This window comes from Patiria miniata, unplaced genomic scaffold (genome assembly GCF_015706575.1).
Source record: "Patiria miniata isolate m_02_andy unplaced genomic scaffold, ASM1570657v1 HiC_scaffold_27, whole genome shotgun sequence".
Lineage (NCBI taxonomy): Eukaryota > Metazoa > Echinodermata > Asteroidea > Valvatida > Asterinidae > Patiria > Patiria miniata.
Genome location: NW_024037066.1, coordinates 845,028 through 865,366, shown reverse-complemented (window position 1 = coordinate 865,366; position 20,339 = coordinate 845,028). Strand labels below are relative to the sequence as shown.

Here is a 20,339-nt window from a genome sequence, read left to right as displayed (position 1 = left end):
AGTAAAATAAGGATGCATTGTGCCTGCATAAATAGTCTGGTGCCATCCTGTTCAACAGTTAACACTTGATGAAATACATTCAGGGAACTCAACAAAAATGGCCAACTCGTGAAAAAAATAAGGCCCATATCTCCAGATTTTTTTCCTGGAATTTTTTCAAGACGACTCAAAAAAATTTTTTAAATACATTTCATGTGCAACAATTTGTAAGCAGCTTGTGAAATATAAAATACTGTCTTTAAAAATTTTCTTACTTGCTGCAGTGGCATTTGCTGGGTTCACTAGTGTTGCACAATCTGAAAGATGAATAAACAAAGCATTGTGTCATTTCAAAGAGAGAAACCAAAAGAAAGAATAAAGCAAAGTTACATGCACGAAGTGCTATTCAATAAAATCGGCTATTTATTAAAGGGAATGTACATCATTGGCTTTTGCTGTAATTTTCAGAAAGGAACTATTTGAGGGGTTAGTATAATAGATCAAATATTGTTACACTGACATGCTTGAAGTTCTGTGTTCGAAAATGCTGGAAAAACCAAGAAAAACAAAAATGTTCAAGTAGTCTGGTTCCTTGACTCCACTAAAGATAAAATGGATAAATTTTAATATAGATGCCTGAAAATTGTAAGGTAAGGGAACCAGTCTAGCTGGCTTGCACCCGTTCATGAACATGAAACCAATAGCAAACAAATTTGGACTATAAAAAGGGTAAAGTTGGAGCAGTAATTGAAAAATAGTTTGGTTTTTCCAACGGTGGTCGGCCGACCACCGTTGGAAATGTATACAAAAATACCATTTTCTTGAAAATGACTTCACACCAGGTGCCATAATTTTACAGGATGCTTTAGACTGTCATTTACCAACATCCTAATAAGGTATTTTTTAAAAACTTTGTAGTTTTATTTTTCGATGTTTGCAAATGTTGTATGTTCCCTTTAAGAGAATATATGTGTGCTTAGCTGGTTATTAACAAGTCTGTTTAAGACCGGCTGGGGTAATGGTCACTGATAACAGCCCGAGCCGAAGGTAAGGGAAATAATTGGCGACCAGGCCCTCAGCCGAACTGACCCGTTTCATGCTGGCCAAGCACATATTGATTCCCATTCATAAATACCTTTTCAGTCAAATAGTAAAAACAAGTAAAAAATTATTTAAACTTCCAACGCTTTTGTTCAACAATTTTACTTCATGTTTTTTAAACACCGTACCCCTCTGACTATGTTATGGTATGTGCCTCTTGCGCGTAGTTGTAAAAAATTCCTTATATGGAAATTGGCGCGCGCGTGGCCCGTACTGCGCGATGCGGCGCAGAACGCAGCTTTGCCGGTGTAGTGTGAATTTAGGACTCACGAAACACAGATTCACAGACCTCCCATATGTTTTGTACACGATGGCCAAATTGGGGACCTCTCAGGAACTGGGGACCCTATTGTCCTCTATTGTTCAGCGTCCCCTGTTGAATGCAGAAACAAACTCAGACACACGTGTGTGCACCCAAGTGTGTATTTGCCTGCAATAGGGGACCCCCTATTGTCCCTTTTTTGTTTGTACTTTTGTAGGAAGACCTCCCATATGTTTTGTACACGATCGCCAAATTGGGGACCTCTCGGGAACTGGGAACCCCATTGTCCTCTATTGTTCAACGTCCCCTATTGAATGCAGAAACAAACTCAGACACACATGTGTGCACCCAAGTGTGTATTTGCCTGCAATCGGGGACCCCCTATTGTCCCTCTTTTGTTTGTACTTAAACTTTTTAGGAAGACCTCCCATATGTTTTATACACGATCGCCAAATTGGGGACCTCTCGGGAATTGGGGACCCTATTGTCCTCTATTGTTCAACGTCCCCTATGGAATGCAGAAACAAACTCGCATGCACATGCAGCATGTCCCACAGAAAGTACAATCTTCTGCTCTGTGCCCCGAGTCCATGAACAACCAAACTGTACTTTTCATCTTAAGAACAATATTCTTTGACAGTGAGTCTGGAATGGAGCCTGTCTGAAAAAGGGCAAAGGCAACCTCGTCCCCAGTGCTTACTTTATTTCCAACGTTGTTTCCAATAGTAAACCCTGGATAGGAAACTTCCTTCCTGCATCCTGATTCGATATCGCAATTGGCTAGAAATGGATTTATATCGTGTACTTGGTGTTGTTATTCACAACGTGCAGTACGTGTTTTCGCGATCATTCGTCCACGCCTTTTCGAAAATATTCATTTCCTTTCCAGTTTGTTAATATTAATATGAAATGTGATACTGCATGTTGTCTCGTTAAGATCGTAACAGGGGGGGGCGGAAGGGGTAACGCCCTCTACGTTGAAATTGATCTCATTTCCCCCTCGCGACGTGGGCAGTTCGAAGCTCCGTCGTTAACGCACGTAGCTCCGTGCACATGTATTTACACGGAACCGGGTGCTCGCGAGGGGTCACGTACGTATACATCAGCATCTGGTGCGCGTGCCGGTGCAGCGCTGAGTTAATGGCAGAAACCATTTTCTCAAACAAACCCTGGAAAAAACTGTCAAATATCTAGAGGATGTACGGAGCGATTTTTGTGAAACTTCCAGGAACAAAAGATCAATCCTTAAAACTTACGATCAGAGAAAAAATCAGAGGATGAACGATACAATTTTTCAAATTATGTCGATATTTGTACCCGTTTCAGGGGAGACATTTTGTAATGAATTTCCCACCTAGACACATTCAAAGCAGTTAAGCACGTTGATCCTGGCATTAATCAATCACAAATGTTCGCTAATGTTTTTACGCATTTTTATATAAATTAAGCAATCGTATCAATTGGAATTACTCGTTGAACCTATGCTGTCATGTTTTCAATGCTGATAGAGAGAGCATTTCGACATTAAAAATGGTTTCCTTTTTTTTTAAACAACGCTCACCTCTTTTAAAAATGGAATGTATCCAAAGAGAATAGTCCGCGATTTTTTGGTCTGGAACCCAGACCCCTTCCGCCCCCCCCCCCCCCTGAGTTTAATTAAAATAAAATCATGTTTTCGTAACTCACGCCATGCTCGCGCTGCGACGAATTGATTCTGTTTTTACCCCAGACACCGCATACAAAAACAAACGCAAATGTAACGCACAGGCAGGCACCAGACTACTCCTAATTTGCATATGTGTTCAAAAATCTTGCACATGCAAATGATCCAATACCAGGGTGAGAGAGCAGGTAGTGGTGGGCGCGTACTGCTCGACACCCTGGGGACGAGGTTGGGGCAAAGGAGCTTGTGGTATAGTGCGGTTTGCAATGAACACTAACAAGTCTCAGTAATAAAAGAATCTGCAGTCAACTTACTGTTGTAATATGCAAACAGGACCAAGCCAATGAGTCCTACTAAAGTCAGGACAATCACGGTGCCGGGCAGACCAAACCAAACAGATCTGAATTAAAAAAAAACAAGAAAAGTAGTGTTAAAAAACACAAATGCATTGCAACCACGCCTATTTCCATGACATAACACCGCTCTATTAACATCAACTTACCTGGGTCACATGGAATGTTCATTGACATCGTTATTGTTTTCCTTAGGTTATATATGTAATGTATTGATGCCTATGGGAAATCACTGTAGGTGATTTAAGCAAACTGACTGCACATTTTCAGTCTTAACTAAGAACAACCTATGGAGCAGCATAAACATGTACATATACTATGGTGCAAGTCTCAAGTTTTAGTAATACATGTACATGTATATGCATTTGTTGATAAAAAAAATTCTGTTGTTTCAATTAAAAATATGACTGTCCAAAAAAAAGGGTGGAGAAGCCACATTGATTACACAAAAAAAACATGTATAATCAGTGTAAAGCCCCTTAATATTTCAGTAAGTGATTACATTTGCACATGTATACTTGTTTGTTAAAAAAAAAAAATTAAATTCAAATAAAATAAAATCCAATTGTTTTAATCCTAATTACCTTGGCCTTTGTCTTATGGGGTCCAAACGTATTCATTTTCTACAAGTTATACTAGCAAGCAACCTTCATTGTATCAAGGTTCAAGACATACATGTACATGGACATACAATCCAGATATCGCTGTGGAACCAAATGCACATGCACACACACGCACAGACGGACAAGGTGGAAACAGTATGCCCCTTCGGCGAAAAACACAAAGAGATATCATCAAGCCATATCCTCCAAACAAGGTACCCTATTATTCTTTTTCTTGTATCAGCAAGCTGTGTACTATTTTACACTGTTTTACATCTTAGGTGCCTATTTTCATACAATACATTGGTGGTTGTCACCACACTGAGGCAAGGGACGCCACTCCCTTTCAGCCTTCCAGTTTGACACAAGACCACTGAGCACCACATAAGCATCACAGTGGAGCATACATGCGTAAAGAGGAAGTATAGGCAACTGGAAGACTGCAATAGCCAAATATATTACGCATCATCACGTATGGGTTTGGCAGGATTTCATGGCTGTTGGAACGCTGTTGATTATTCTACCAAAGCCAGTCTGAGGTCAACTTTATCTTACTTTTTGGCTTCTTTGAGGTTCTTTGCCGTCAGGAATCTCTGGACCGATGTCTGGCTGACCGCCCAGATGGTCAGCGTGTTGAAGTTGCCGCCGATGATCGTGCCCCAGAAGGTCAGCCGCTGGGTTGGGTCTGGTGAAAAGCTGAAAATTGCAAAATACCAAAAAAAAAAAAAAACAGTTGAGTTTAAAACCTTGCGCAGCGTTTACAAAAAAACTTTGCAACAACTCGTCAACTGCTGGCCTCTGGGCAGCAGGTACTTTCCCGCACTACGCAAGACCCTATTCATAGCAATACAACAAAAAGCCACGTGCCAGACAGTGTCTAGACAGTGCGCTGGAAAGATAATTGACTGGCGGCTGTGGTATGCAGTTATGAAGGGAGATGGCTGTGTCAAGTTACAGGTCTTTGTTGATGTTTCAATGAGACTTGGCAGGAGGCCTGGTCGAAAGTTTGTTGACACGGCCTGGGTGTAGCCCTGGCTGCAAAGTTCATTGAACCAGCTTATTTGGCAAGGGTCGAATGAGGATTAGATGGAAGGTGACCATCATTGGCCCTCAATTTTCTTTCTTCTTCCAAAAATTCGGTTACCTGGGGCCCAAAGGGCTGCAGGTCACTCTAAGCAGGGTTTTAACTACCACAAGTGGACTGGCAAGGCAAGTATGGCCAATTTCATTCTTCACCTTCAATGGTTTCAACTATCAGACACCTTCAAGAGTCTATATTCACTTAGGCAAAATTTTAACCTCGGAAGTTGCTGTTCAGATTTGTTCGTAAAGGTCCGCATGATAACACTACCACGTCAGTGAGTCAATACAGCAAGATATGCAAGTGTGTAGCTGTGAGCTCAATACATACATAGGCCAAGTTCGCGCAAGGACTATAGTTGACCAATGGTTAACTAACGTTTGCCCGAACTCTGTCTAGTTGACGGTGGTTGACTACGCTAGTCGACTATTTGGAACCAGCCTACTGGGGTTGGTTGCTTCGCTGGTAACCAATAGCCGCGCGCATTCATAAAGCTAGCAGAGAGTCAGGATCCAGAAGTTTTGCGATGACATTTTGACCAGCGTTTGACTAGAGACGTTCGCACGTTGCTATCAGTGCGCAGGCGTAAGGTACGTCACAAATCAACCACTAGTCGACTAATGGTCCTTGCCCGAACTTGGCCATAGCTTCATGGTGTAAATTGCATTGTCATATATATGCATCATATGTGTGAATCTGTTTTGTTTTCCCATGTAGGCTGGTTTTCATTTCGTAAATTCTCCACAAAGGACGTGCAAAATCTGTCTTTTTCATCGTCTGCGACAGTGTTTCCCCTGCCCATTCAAACGTGAGGTGGCCCACCTTGCTACTTTCAGTGACCACCTCGCTCAATTTTTTGCCAATATCACCACCTCGCTGTGAAGATTGGCAAAAAAGGAAATATCAATTGAAAAATTTTCATTTTGTGTAATATATAATCGTTTTCCTTTACCGCCATGTATCAAGAACTCACAATTTCGAAGTGTTTTTGGAATCATCATGCATTTTTGTGAGCGCTGCATTCTTTTCAGTTTGCAGACTGCATAACTTTCGTTTCAATCATCAACTTGAATTGTAAAAAACCACCAGACCACCTTGCTCAGTTCATTAGCCAGGGGAAACACTGGTCTGCAAAGTTGCTAACTTTCTCCACAGAGGACATGAATGGGCAGGGGAAACACTGTCGCAGAGGATGAAAAAGACAGATTCACACATAATGCATGCGATCATGCAATTTACGCCGTGAAGCTATAGTTATATTGAGCTCATGGCTACACACTTGCATCTTGCTATATTGACTCACCGACGTGGTAGTGTTATCATGCGAACCTTTATGAACAAATCTGTACAGCAACTTTCAAGTTTTTGTGATCGTGCTCTTGCTTGGTTCCAGTCATACTTGGGTGATCGTCATCAGCTGGTATGTATTGGTAATGCCAGATCCGATATAGTTGAACTGAAACATGGAGTTCCCCAGGGATCTGTCAGTGGGCCATTGTTGTTTACCATCTATCTCAGTGGTCTGAAACATGTCTTGGAATCTCATATATCAGTTACCACTGCTATGCTTATGACGTTCAACTCTTTGTGTCATTTGCACCAAATCAAGATGACGCCTTGCTGACTCTCCAGAAACTTGAATCATGCATCAATGATGTCAGTGTATGGATGAGTTCTAATTCTCTCAAACTCAACACTGATAAATCTGAACTTATTATGTTTGGGTCAAAGTCACAACTTGCTAAGATCAATGTCCATGGTATCAACATCCAAAATTCACCTGTTAAGTTGTCGGCGACCTGTCGAAATCTGGGAGTCACCTTTGACTCACTTATGTCAATGTCTCATCATGTTTCTAACACATGTAAATCTGTCAGATTTCAACTTCGTAACTTGGGTTTAATTCGGAAGTATCTAACCCACTCAGCAACAGAGAAACTTGTTCACGCCCTCATTTCATCTCGGTTGGATTTTTGTAATTCCCTGTTGTATCAGCTACCCCGTAACCAACTTGCTCGCCTACAAAGACTCCAAAATTCTGCCGCTCGAATTGTGACCCTGACACCCTCTAGAACCCATATCACCCCGATTTTGCAGTCTCTGCATTGGCTCCCTGTTGCTGACCGGATCAAGTACAAACTGTTACTGCTTGTTTTTCATTGCCTTCATGATTCAGCTCCTGAATACAACATAGACGTATTAACTCCATATAATCCATCCAGGCAATTGAGATCTACTGATGCTTCTTTGCTTGTTGTCTCTCACACTCACAAACCTTGGGGTGATCGATCATTTTCTCACGCAGGTCCTCATCTTTGGAACAAACTACCCCTCGCCATTCGCAACATCTCATCGCTTTCTGAATTTAAAGTTGCCCTAAAGACCTATTTGTTTCAGACCACTCAGAATATTCTTGTTTAGTTAAATTTAATTGTTTTGTTATTTCTGATTTGATATAATTTTTGTTTGCGCCATGAGCATCATTTATGGCAGATAATGGCGCAGTATAAATTTCCGTTATTATTATTATTATAACTAATATGTAAAGTTTGTTACGGGTACCCGATCCCATAATCTGGAACCGGTTCCTGACATCAACGGTCGGGTACTCCGGTACCCGGTTCCCAGGTCCACCCCCATCTCTGTGGGCACTTACTTGAAGAAGTTGAGGTGTCCCTTCTTATTGTTGTAGTCCCAGATATGCGCCATACCCCCAGTTTGAATGATACCCATAATGTTCCCAGGTCCACCCCTATCTCTGTGGGCACTCACTTGCAGAAGTTGAGGTGTCCCTTCTTATTGTTGTAGTCCCAGATATGCGACATACCCCCAGTTTGAACGATACCCATAATGTTCCCAGGTACACCCCTATCTCTGTGGGCACTTACTTGAAGAAGTTGAGGTGTCCCTTCTTATTGTTGTAGTCCCAGATATGCGACATACCCCCAGTTTGAACGATACCCATAATGGTGATGGTCAGAAGGGACCCAAACAGAACAATGAACTGAAAGACATCGGTCCAGATGACAGCTTTGATGCCACCCTGAGAAAAAAAAAATGAATGGGACAAAATGAATATTGACTGATGCAGGAGGAATGCGTGTACTTCGACACTACCTTCCCGAATTCCTACAAAATCCTCTTCCAAAATAAAGGATTTTGCAGGATTGAGACTATATGGCGAAAATGTGGGGCTGATTTTGAAGGATGCACTGTGTCAAGGTCTTGGATTGGGCCTTGCGATGTTTATGCTCAGCTGTGCATAAATCTAGGCCTACGTTATACAGGGTGAGTACAAAAAAGCGGAACCCAAACCCCAAAAATTATATTTCATATTTTAAAAAATATGTAGCACCAAAAATAATAATGACTGGAAAGCCAATTTCATAAGCTACTTTTGGATGAAAAAATTACTGAAATTGGTCAATCCGTTCAAAAAATATCACCATTTAAACACAATGACCCTAAAACATGTCTCGTCCCAAAAATGCGATTTCAACAATCGTCGACACAATTGTCTTCAAACATCACCAGCGATGAAATCTTAGTTTAAACGTTAACAATATGCAACAAAGTCCTTTTTAATAAAGGCCTGTCTTTTAAAAAAAGTAGATTTTATAAATCATATTGTTTGCCTAACCAGGGTTGTTAAGCAAAAAAATTGTGTGCTACAGTTGGTGACAGTTGTTGAAACAAGTATTCCGTGTCATTTTCTTTGTTGTTCCAAACAGTCAAAACGCACAATAAATTGATTTTTTTGGACGAGACAGGTTTTAGGGTCATTGCGTTTAAATGGTCGTATTCTTTGAACAAATTGAGCAATTTCAGTAATTTTTTTCATCTAAAAGTAGCTTTTGAAATTGGCTTTCCATTCATTATTATTTTTGGTGCTTCATATTTTTTTAAATATGAAGTACATTTTTTGGTGGAGCAGGTCACTTGCCAGGCCAAAAAAATTTTTACTTAAAAATAAAAACAGAAATGCCATTACTTACCATTGCAGTATATACAGTACAGAGGGCTCCCAAGAGTAGTATAGTGGCATATACAGGAAAGTTGGTAGCTGCAAAGATTTAAATGTACAAATTATGTTATTAAAATACCCCCTTTGTTTGGTCATGAGTCATACATGTCAAGACCATGATGTAAAGATTTTCAAGGGGCTAAACAAAATACGATTGTTCCTACATCAAATGTTATTTAAAATAAAAGGCAGTTACTCTGAACATGAGCTAACCGGCCAAAATACCATGTAAATGTAGACAGGGCGAGTCAAAAAAAGCGAAACCCAAATGTCGGGACTATTGTTTAAGTGAAGTTCTGCATGTAGCACTTTCAAAGTTTTTAAACGTTTTTCACGTTTTAAAGTTCTGTCAATGGATCACACAAAAAAAGGTGTGCGTTCTTTCAGCAAAAGGAAAACAATTCACACGCATCCCTATGTGATTTGTTTTCGTTTTGCTGAAAGAACCTTTTTGTGATCTGTGGACAGGACTTTAAAACGGTGGTTGTGTTTAAAATTCCGTAACTTGAAAAGTACATGAGCGATTTGAATGATTCTTGTACTAAAAGAAAGCTTATGAATTGGGCTTTCGTATCCTAGATTTTGAAAGGGCTACATGCAGAAACAATGGTCCGGACATTTTGGTTTTGTTTTTGGTTTTTTTAATCACCCTGTACTGTTTCTAATTGTTTCTTAGCTCTATTTTGCTAAGTAAGTAAGTTATGGGGATAATGAGCTGAAGGCTCAGGCCAGTATCAGCGACCAGCCTGGGGCAAATTTCACGACACTGCTTAGCACAAAATTTGCTTAGCACAAAAAGAGTCTGGCTTATAAAAGCAGGCCACCAGCCAAAACTCCACGTGATTAGTATTCAGCAGTCGTTTGCTTAGCATGAAAATCACATGGAGTTTTGGCTGGTAACCTGCTTTTATATTAGCCAGACATTTTCTGTGCTAAGCAAATTTTTGAGCTTAGCAGTGCCGTGAAAATGGGCCCAGGGCCCCAATGTCTTGGCTCTGCTTACCGTTAGCCCCAAATCCCTGCTCACTATAGCAGAAAATTCTGTGCTTACGATAAGCGCATTTCACTGCTTAGCGAGGAATTTTTGCTTCTGCGCATGCCTACATCCAGTATTTAAGGATTCTTTAACATACTTGTTCAAAACCAGCGAAGCACATATTTATTCCGATTCGTAAATACCTTTTGGTCAAAAAGTCACAATCAAGTCAAAAAGTTACAAATTTCCAACAAGTTTGTTCAACAATTCCCTTCATGTTTTGTGAAACACCCTCTGGCCATGTCTAGGTATGTGCCTCACACGCGTAGTGCGAAAAATGTCCTTATATGGAAATTGGCATTTGTGCGGCACATGTGGTGCGGTGTGTCGCAGAACGTAGAAATTGTGTTTAAAGCCAGCCAGTGTTTTATCAGAGGCTTAAAAACTACCCACGTGACGGGCTCTCGACCAATAGGAATGGGTAAACAGGCTCAGGTATTTATGAATCTATAATAATAGTAAGCATTATTCTCTCCTCATAACCACATGACATTGTTGAATGGGTTCTACATGTACCTGCTTGTAAGGCTAATGCTGGGGCATTCAATACAACACCGATGTACAGCAGTGTCTGAAGAATGAAGAACAACGCGCCGATCGAACGCATCAATGGACTGAAACGCTTGTGAAGATACTGCAAATCAAACACAAAAAGTAAATGCATTTCACCAAAAACTTATATGTAACTTGTCCCCACGAAATGAGCATATAAAGTCAGATATTGCCATTTTGCAGTACAGTGGGACAAAGCCAAAATTTGAAGGGTGGTCGGCATTTGCTTGTTTTTTGGTGAAACTGTGCAAGCGCGGCTCTGCCTTTCCAAATGATATTGTTCTATCAAATATTCGAAAACCTACATGTATTTTCATCCTGTTTTATAAGTTGACTGTTCATTCACTGCATGGGATGAGGGGGGGGGGGAGATTTTCCCCCAGTTTGCCCCCCCCCCTTTCGTTTTCTCCCAACACTGTATCAACAAATAGTTTAATTATATTTATTTTCTTTACGGTTAAAGCCCGAGTCCATCATTTGCAGCTATCCAAAAAAGTAACTGGCGTAATTATTCTTGAAAAACATACTGGTTGAAAGATAGTAAGGGGACTAAACTCCCTGTGAAATTATCCTTTCTGGCAAGCTCTCATTTTGAAGAAATCAACGAAAGAAGGCATTTCCAACGGTGCGTCTTAAGAAGCACCGTAGGAAAATTTAAATTAGTAGTTCGTTTTGTTATTCGGTGCAGCGCACACAAGCATTGGAACGACGCACAGGCGCGCGCGGTTGCTATAATTCGTCGGATCAGTGCGCGACATCAGGTAAAGCCGCAATTCAAAACAATTCGAAACATGATTTAGCAACTTTTGATTTGAAATTGAGATCCTAGAATGCTGTTTTTCTCGGAATATAAAGCTGAAGCTGAGCTGAAACTTCATCAAGTAAGTTGTTTAGTATCCTTCATTAGATTTTGAACACTTGTGTTGCTTTAAACGAACAAAATGCACAAATTACAAATGATGGACTATAGCTTTAAGATTCATAAAATACTGACACATTTTGGGCCAATGAAAGCATTATAAACATTGGTACTTTGGTACAAAACACGCCACACATGCGTAGATAGTGTGCAGCCAACGTCTTTGTACATTTGTTATACATATATGGTTATACACCATTCTGGGGTTTGATACATTTCTCATTCATAAAAAATGACTTCACTTTTAAGTTGCTGTAGTGGCCTATTTCCGGACCATGCGCGCATACACAGGCTTATGATTTTATTCTGACTGCCCCCGAGAAAATATTTCCTTGCCCCCCTAATTGCCCTCCAAAATGTTACAGTCTGGCGCCGCCACTGGTTACGGAAGACCTGACAGAAGGTGCCCGCTGAATGGTCAGAATCTGGAGATCAAGCTGCAGTCTTGTTTTGCGTTATTAATTACCGAATCTGCACCCATGTCATAGACCCTTGATGTTCAAGAGGATATTCCTTAAAGGGAATACATATACATCATTTGCTTTTGCTGTAATTTTCAGAAATGGATGGAATTGGGGGGTTGGAAATATATAGCAAATATAGTTACACTGACTTTTTTGAGGTTTGGGGTTCGAAAATGCTATAAAAACCAAGAAAAACAATCATTTTCCTGTAGTCTGGCTCCCTGACTCCATTTAAGAAGAAACAGAGCAGTTTACATACATTGGGGAATTGTAAGGTCAGGGAACCAGTCTAGCTGGCTTGTACCCGTTCATAGGTGTGTAATCGATTGCAAACAAGTGCGATGGTCAACTGGGGCCAGTATTTGGAAAAAAAAGTCAGTTTTTTTCCAACGCTGATTGGCCGATCAGCGTTGGAAATTGATACAAAAATTCCACTTTTCTTGAAAATGACAGTATACCAGGTGCCATGATTTTACAGGATGCTTTACACTGTCATTCACTAACAGTCCAGCAAGGTATTTCAAAATGATTTGGTAGTTTTATTTTTTGATGTTTGCAAATGTTGTATTTTCCCTTTAAACTTGGTTCCCACTGCAACATGACATGGCCAACCGTCTCTAACTCACATCGTATGCACTCGTCAATCCAAGCCCGTGAAAGACTGGTATGAAGACTAGCGCAGTGACCGGAATGGCGATGAAGAAACTCCATACGACCATCCAGTATTGGATGCCGTAGACAAAGACCTCCGAAGGCACGCCCAGGATGGTGATTGCCGACAGGTACGAGGCGATGACGGAGATAGCCACGGGGATGCTCATCATGCTGCGGTCCGCCATCAAAAACCTGGAAATTTTTTTAAAGTTATTTATCACGCAGAGAAAATGCATATACATATTGTAGATGTAATGAATGGAATGTTGGCTCCAGAAAACTTCATCTGATGGCCCCCAAGCTAGAAATTAAAGAAAAATGCCTTTTGAACATAATATAAGGAAGTTATCCACAGGTCTATCACAAGTCAATCACAAGTCAGTCACAAGTCAATCACAAGTCAATCACAAGTCAATCACAAATCATCCACGAGTCAAGCACAAGTCATCCACAGGACTATCACAAGTCAATCACAAGTCATCCACGAGTCAATCACAAGTCATCCACGAGTCAATCACAGGTCAATCACAAGTCATCCACAAGTCAATCACAAGTCAATCACAAATCATCCACGAGTCAAGCACAAGTCATCCACAGGACTATCACAAGTCAATCACAAGTCATCCACGAGTCAATCACAGGTCAACCACAAGTCAATCACAAGTCAATCACAAGTCATCCACAAGTCAATCACAATTCAATCACAAGTTATCCACAAGTCAATCACAAGTCATCCACAGGTCAACCACAAGTCATCCACGAGTCAAGCACAAGTCAGTCACAGGTAATCCACAAGTCAATCACAAGTCAAGCACAAGTCAATCACAATTCAATCACAAGTCAATCACAAATCATCCACGAGTCAATCACAAGTCATCCACAAGTCATCCACAAGTCCATCACAAGTCAATCACAAGTCAGTCATAAGTCAGTCACAAGTCATCCACGAGTCAAGCACAAGTCAATCACAAGTCAATCACAAGTCAATCACAAGTCAAGCACAAGTCAATCACAAGTCAAGCACAAGTCAACCACAAGTCAATCACAATTCAATCACAAGTCATTCACAAGTCATCCACAGGTCAACCACAAGTCATCCATGAGTCAAGCACAAGTCATCCACAGGACTATCACAAGTCATCCACAAGTCAATCACAAGTCATCCACGAGTCAATCACAAGTCATCCACAAGTCACCCACAAGTCACCCACAAGTCATCCACAGGCCATCCACAGGTCATCCACAAGTCACCCACAAGTCATCCATAAGTCATCCACAGGTCATCCACAAGTCATCCACAAGTCATCCACAAGTCCATCACAAGTCATCCACAAGTCAACCAGATCCAAGTCAAAGCTTTTCAAATGAACTGTTTCAAAGGCATTACTCTGTTATCATTCATTCCCCGTTATATGTGACTGGACCTGTGACTGGACTTTTGAGTAATTTGTGACCGGACTTGTGATGGACTTGACTACAAAACAATGGTGCAAAGAGAAGATGTATATACTTACTTTGCTGTGGATTTTTGCCCCTCTCCTGCACACGCATGGTACAGTCCTGTCAGTGCCGAGACTGCCAACATGGCCGAAAAGATGACATAGTCCAACCAGGTGAAGGGGTTAACCTCTGCATCTGGCTCGGCCATCCTTGCTGATGCTCCTTGCTCTCGACTCAAAACAGGGTGCTGGACTGGTTTAGATGCTGCAGAACAGTTATTAGCATGACAATTAATAAGCCATTTGCGAGTAGCCTATACCCTTTGGGATTTACATTTCAATAACATCTGGTACACTGACATGCTCAGAATGCTTGGCACATTTTAACTTTGAATTCTCCAGACCAAAGACACTGTTGCTAATCACATGATTCGGGGCAAGCTCTTGCATAGTTACGTAAGAGACGCTCAGCATCAATACATCGCTCACAATGGGTGAGAATGGCACAAAGACACGAGACCATGCTAGAGCTGGGTGTTGCTAGCATAAGGCTTGCCCCGAATCACGTGATGTAGTAACAGTCTCTTTGGTCGGGAGAATGCAAAGTTAAAATGTGCAAAGCATTGGATTAAGTCAGCGTTCCAGATTTTATTCAAATTTAACTCGCAAATGGCTTATTAGCCTAATTCAATGAGTAATGCTATGGTGGTCTCAACAGGACACTACTTGTATCTATGGGCTCCGTGCGCCAACAAAAGAGGGCGCATTTTACCTCTTTTATGATAGCTCCGTGGATGGGACACCCAGCGCGCGCGTACTGTACTGTACTGGTTCACACGCGAAGTACGCATGACTTCCTGAATGTGCAAAAGCTATTAGCCACCGCGTCTTCGCGTGAGCGTCAGGTGTCGTCGGCGCGCGAGTACGTTCGAATTCAACTGGCGATGGTCTCAGAGACTACTAATCCCTGCCTCCAAAAACTTTGGATACATTACGCAGTGGATGGACCGGAAACCAGTTTAGGTCACCCCCAACTCTCATTTTCTGGCCGTTTCATGTTGAAATTTTGATACGCAAACGTGTGCAAACGAATCTGGACATTTCACGAAATATAGACATCTGAAAAACTAAAAGGCAGCACTTTCTGAATAGGGTGAGTATGCTTCTAAAAAGCAAAAATAAACTACAAACTAGGCCTAAGCCTAATGTGAAAATCAAATTTGACAAAGTTCTACATCATTCATGGCAAACAGTGACAGTCTAGTCATAATAATGGTCAAGTGAAGTGTCACTCATAATCATCAATTAAAAAGAATTATAGGACCAAGAAATTACCTGATTTATCAACGCGGCTAAAAAAGATGACCGCAGGAACCGCTATAACAAACACAACGAAAATTCCTCTCGAAAAAAGTTGCATTTGTGCAGTTATTCAGTTTAAAAAGAATTACGTGTGTAACACAAGCAGCAGTCAACATGGTCAAAAATATTCACAATCACAAGATCAGAAATGGCCATTACAACAGCGCCCTCTGTTGATGTCATAATCACTCGGAGTACCATGTGTTTATGGTAGCAGACCAGTAAATAAACTTCCATAGACCCCAATGGTAAATGCTCCCACTTCAAAAATTCGGGAAAAATACTCACAACTCTCCAAGGTGTTCGAGACACACATCAAATTAAAGCTTATTTCATCATCTTTCATTTTCTTTTCAATTTTTGGGGGGTCAACTGATGACTTTTAGGAGAAATTTCCATCTGAAGATGATCACCCCTGAAAATAGTCCTGAAGCCCATCGCCATTTTGAAAAACGATGCCTACACTCCATTGCAAAATAGAGCGCTTTTAGGGTCTAAATTACATCAAAATTACACAGAACTGCAAGCTCCCAGTCCTGTGCACGGCTTCTACCCATATTTTTTACAATCCCTCAAGTTCATGGCCCACAGCATGCTCAAATACCGAAGATTTTGAGGGCATGCAAATCGTGATTTGGCCGGCGCAGGCAATTTCGGACCGATTTACTGGTTTGCACCCTTATGCGATCGCTAAAATTTTATGAAGTTTTAATTTTGATTTTATTATTTCCATTTTCCTGAGCGAAACACTTCCTTGCATACCTACTGAGTAAGGTCATCTAAGTTTTAATTAGGACAAAATATGTTTTCCCTTTGTGTTTCTGTCTTGATGTCAGAAGGCCTAGGGCCGGCCCTAGGCTACTTAATTTAATCATAGAGTGATTTAATAAATGTGTCGCCAGCTAGCGCAGGGCTAGTTGATCCCATTGGCTGATCCCATATTGAAGCAAACTGTTAATTTCACTCGTATCGTACTCGTCCCCGCCGCCCTGACCCTGCAAACAGGGCGGTGGGTACGGTACGAGTGAAACTGTTAATAATGAGTCCCATTCGAGTAATAAAAGATCGTAGCTTATGAAATTTATATGAAAAAAATTCCTTAAAATGTGGCCAAGAGTAAGTGCATGATAAAAGTTAGGATGATGGATACCGGATACAAGAAAACTCATCATCTCTGCAATTAACAGCGCCCCCATAGGCCATCCAGGCACGGTTCTAGAATCTAGTTTCTAAAAAAATTATCATTGATCTACATGACGCCCCAACCCCCCACCCATAAAACGTTCCAGGCCCCCAAGCGCCCCCCCCCCCCCCCCCCCACTAAAAAATTCCTGGCTACGCCACTGAATACACGTTATATTCAAATGAATTTTCGTACACTCAGTTGTCACGACGTTTGACATCAAAAGATTTCATTTCATAATAAAAAGTCAAATTATCAAGCTATTATGACCGTAACAATACAGGATTTTAATTGCCACAAATACAATCCTAATGTAAGTCAACATGGATTTTTAACGTTTAAAACACTAGATTGTTACGATCATATTGTATTTATAGCTTCACGGTTTCTCACGCCATTCAAACTACTTATGCTACACATCGTGAAAACTAATTGCACGAAATTTCAATTTAATCCATTTTGAATTTCTTGAGTAGTTCATCGGAAACGAGGTTGTTCTTTTTCTTTACTTGTGCAGCATCCGTATTGATGCGTTGTTGAGACCACTACATGTATTTATGTGGCGCGCCCTCTATTATAGTGGTCTCAATCTCCACCACCAAACCCGATTTCGGGCCAACAACTCAAGAAATACACGTTACATTAAAATGAATATTCGTACACTCATTTGTCATGATGTTTGGCATCATAAGATTTCATTTCATGAAAAAAACGTCAATTAATTAAGCTATTACGACCGTAACAATACAGGATTTTATTTGCAACAAATACAATCCTAATGGAAGTTAACATGGATTTTTAACGTTTAAAACACTAGATTGTTACGATCATATTGTATTTATAGCTTCACAGTTTCTCATGCCATTCAAACTACTTATGCTACACATCGTGAAAACTAATTGCACGAAATTTCAATTGAATCCATTTTGTATTTCTTGAGTAGTTCATCGGAAACGAGGTTGTTCTTTTTCTTCACTTGTGCAGCATCCGTATTGATGCGTTGTTGAGACCACTATTTATGTGGCGCGCCCTCTATAATAGTGGTCTCGATCTCAACCACCAAACCCGATTTCGGGCCAACAACTCAAGAAATACACGTTACATTAAAATGAATATTCGTACACTCATTTGTCATGATGTTTGGCATCATAAGATTTCATTTCATGAAAAAAACGTCAATTAATTAAGCTATTACGACCGTAACAATACAGGATTTTATTTGCAACAAATACAATCCTAATGGAAGTTAACATGGATTTTTAACGTTTAAAACACTAGATTGTTACGATCATATTGTATTTATAGCTCCACGGTTTCTCACGCCATTCAAACTACTCATGCTACACATCGTGAAAACTAATTGCACGAAATTTCAATTGAATCCATTTCGAATTTCTTGAGTAGTTCATCGGAAACGAGGTTGTTCTTTTTCTTTACTTGTGCAGCATCCGTATTGATGCGTTGTTGAGACCACTATTTATGTGGCGCGCCCTCTATAATAGTGGTCTCGATCTCAACCACCAAACCCGATTTCGGGCCAACAACTGATGTTTGGCATCATCAGATTTCATTTCATGAAAAAACGTCAATTAATCAAGCTGGTAAATGTGTCTCCCCGGACAAATTACCGGTTTGTGACCCGGTTAATCTGTCCGGGGGACACATTTACCTAGGTAGATCTGTCCCCCTCCCTGGTAAATATGTCCCCCTGCCCAACGTTGAAAGTGTCCCCCTGGTAAATGTGTCCCCGTGCAAGTATCACCCATGCGATGTGTTCGTGAGCGCGCATCGCCGCAAGTACATGCTGCAAGAATTGTGGCAGCGCTTATCGCATAATGTGTACATAATGTGGAGCCCGCTACACAAAAGAAATTCAACTACTGTAATAGGATATTTCGTTACGCGCTACGATGGGAACGCAGACCAATCCAAGTAGGCGTTATATTATTGAGGCGTCCACCGTAGAATAGGGCTACACCGTACTCCGAATCGATCGAAACATTGTGTTCACATTTCACATCTAAGAAAGAGACCAAAGAGTTGTTTTTTTTTTCATCTTCATGAAGGGCAGACTAAAGAGTAAAAAATGTATACCTTGTAGAGTGAATTCATGAAAATAATATAGAGAACTCCTTCTGCGTTGCAAAACTAGGGGGACAAAAAAACCTGGAGGGGACAGAATTACCTGAAGGGGGACAGAATTAACGGGCCGGGGAGGACACTTTTACCTAGGCAATGTCCCGCCGGACACTTTTAACGGGGGACAGAATTACCGTCCACACCGGAACGGCGAATGGCATATGCGCATATGCGTTTTTCGCATTTAGTATTTTTTTTTGTAAATTTGACGATTTCTACGGATTTTCAACAGAATTGTGCAACACATCACACTTAATTAGTACCTAAAATTTCGATTAATAGTTAGTATTTGATCGTCTGAAAACGAGAGTTTGATGTTTTCGAGTCATGAAAGTTGACTTAAATTCGCCTTGTTTCTTTTTTTTTTTTCGCGTTTAACCCACTACATTGGTTTAGTTACATTATGTTTTATTATTTGACAATTTCTCCCGTTATGCAACAGAATTGTGTTACATGTCACATGAAATTAATATAAGACATTTCGATATAACGTAACAACTATTTTCTTGAGTAATCGTCCGAAAAACGAGCGTGCTGTTTTGTTTCCATATACATGTACATTTTATAAGTTGACTTTAATTCGTGTCGTATTGTCTTTCAAAAGAGGGCGCGCTACACAAAATAATAATGGTCCCCACCTAAAGAATTGTTGTCAACACTCAGTAAAAACCCCAGGTATTTCTTGGGTTATCGTCCACACAACGAGTGCGATGTTTTGTTCAGTAGTTCGGCAGGTTTTCAGTAGAATTTAAGTTAAATTAAATAGTTTTTTTCTTGTGCAGTGGTGACCGCTTTTTCTGAAGCACGCCCTCTTTTGAAAGGAAATTTTAGTTGGCTTATAGCAATTCAGTTTAGGGTCCAATTGCATCCAGGTTTCACAGAAATACAAGCTTGTGTAACCGTGAAAAATGACACACTTGGGGGAACTCGCACAAACTAAGACTCTATGGGGATTAACTAACAAAACTAAACTAAACTCAGGATCTTTGAAGGGAAGAGTCGTGAGGAAATTGAATTAATAGAGACCAGAGACGAATTCTAGATTTCAAACAAAAAAAAAGACCAAAAAAGAATTTATTCACAAGAACATATAACCAAAAACCAGAAACTAAAAGCAAAGAATAAAACCTAAAAACCAAAGACTAAAACCAAAAAAAAAGAAATTGAGACTTAAACCCTGAAATCTAAAACCAACACAGTGTGAATAGTGGATCTTTCAAAGAACATTCAAGCAGGAATAAAGTCTGTAAACAAGAAAATACAAAAAGAGAAAACATATAAGGAAATGATCTAATGAATATTCAATAAGCAATAAACAAGCTGTAATATGATCCAAAGGAAGTGGGAGACACTAATCCCCAAAGTGAAGGATTAGCAAGTAATAAAACAAGTCCAGTGGCACCATCCTATACACAGGCCATGTGAGTTAAATGAGAACAAAGAAATTGCAATGAAAAGCTAAAGCACATGGTGACGAATTTAAGAAAATCTCTAAATCTAATTCTAAGAAAATGTACAAGAAAACA

The 20,339-nt window shown here is 40.4% G+C and overlaps 1 protein-coding gene across 1 annotated transcript in view; it reads right to left on the bottom strand.

The window, feature by feature from the left end:
- Positions 1-20,339, bottom strand: part of LOC119734544 (sodium-dependent multivitamin transporter-like) — a 31,467-nt gene that overhangs the window by 8,529 nt on the left and 2,599 nt on the right. Inside the window, exons 3-10 of the mRNA XM_038208081.1 lie at positions 14,205-14,394; positions 12,663-12,882; positions 10,618-10,735; positions 9,037-9,104; positions 7,930-8,084; positions 4,516-4,656; positions 3,320-3,405; positions 255-296 (exon numbers count right to left, since the gene is read on the bottom strand). Coding sequence (XP_038064009.1) covers positions 255-296; positions 3,320-3,405; positions 4,516-4,656; positions 7,930-8,084; positions 9,037-9,104; positions 10,618-10,735; positions 12,663-12,882; positions 14,205-14,394 — 1,020 coding nt within the window. The remainder of the gene's footprint in view (positions 1-254; positions 297-3,319; positions 3,406-4,515; positions 4,657-7,929; positions 8,085-9,036; positions 9,105-10,617; positions 10,736-12,662; positions 12,883-14,204; positions 14,395-20,339) is intronic.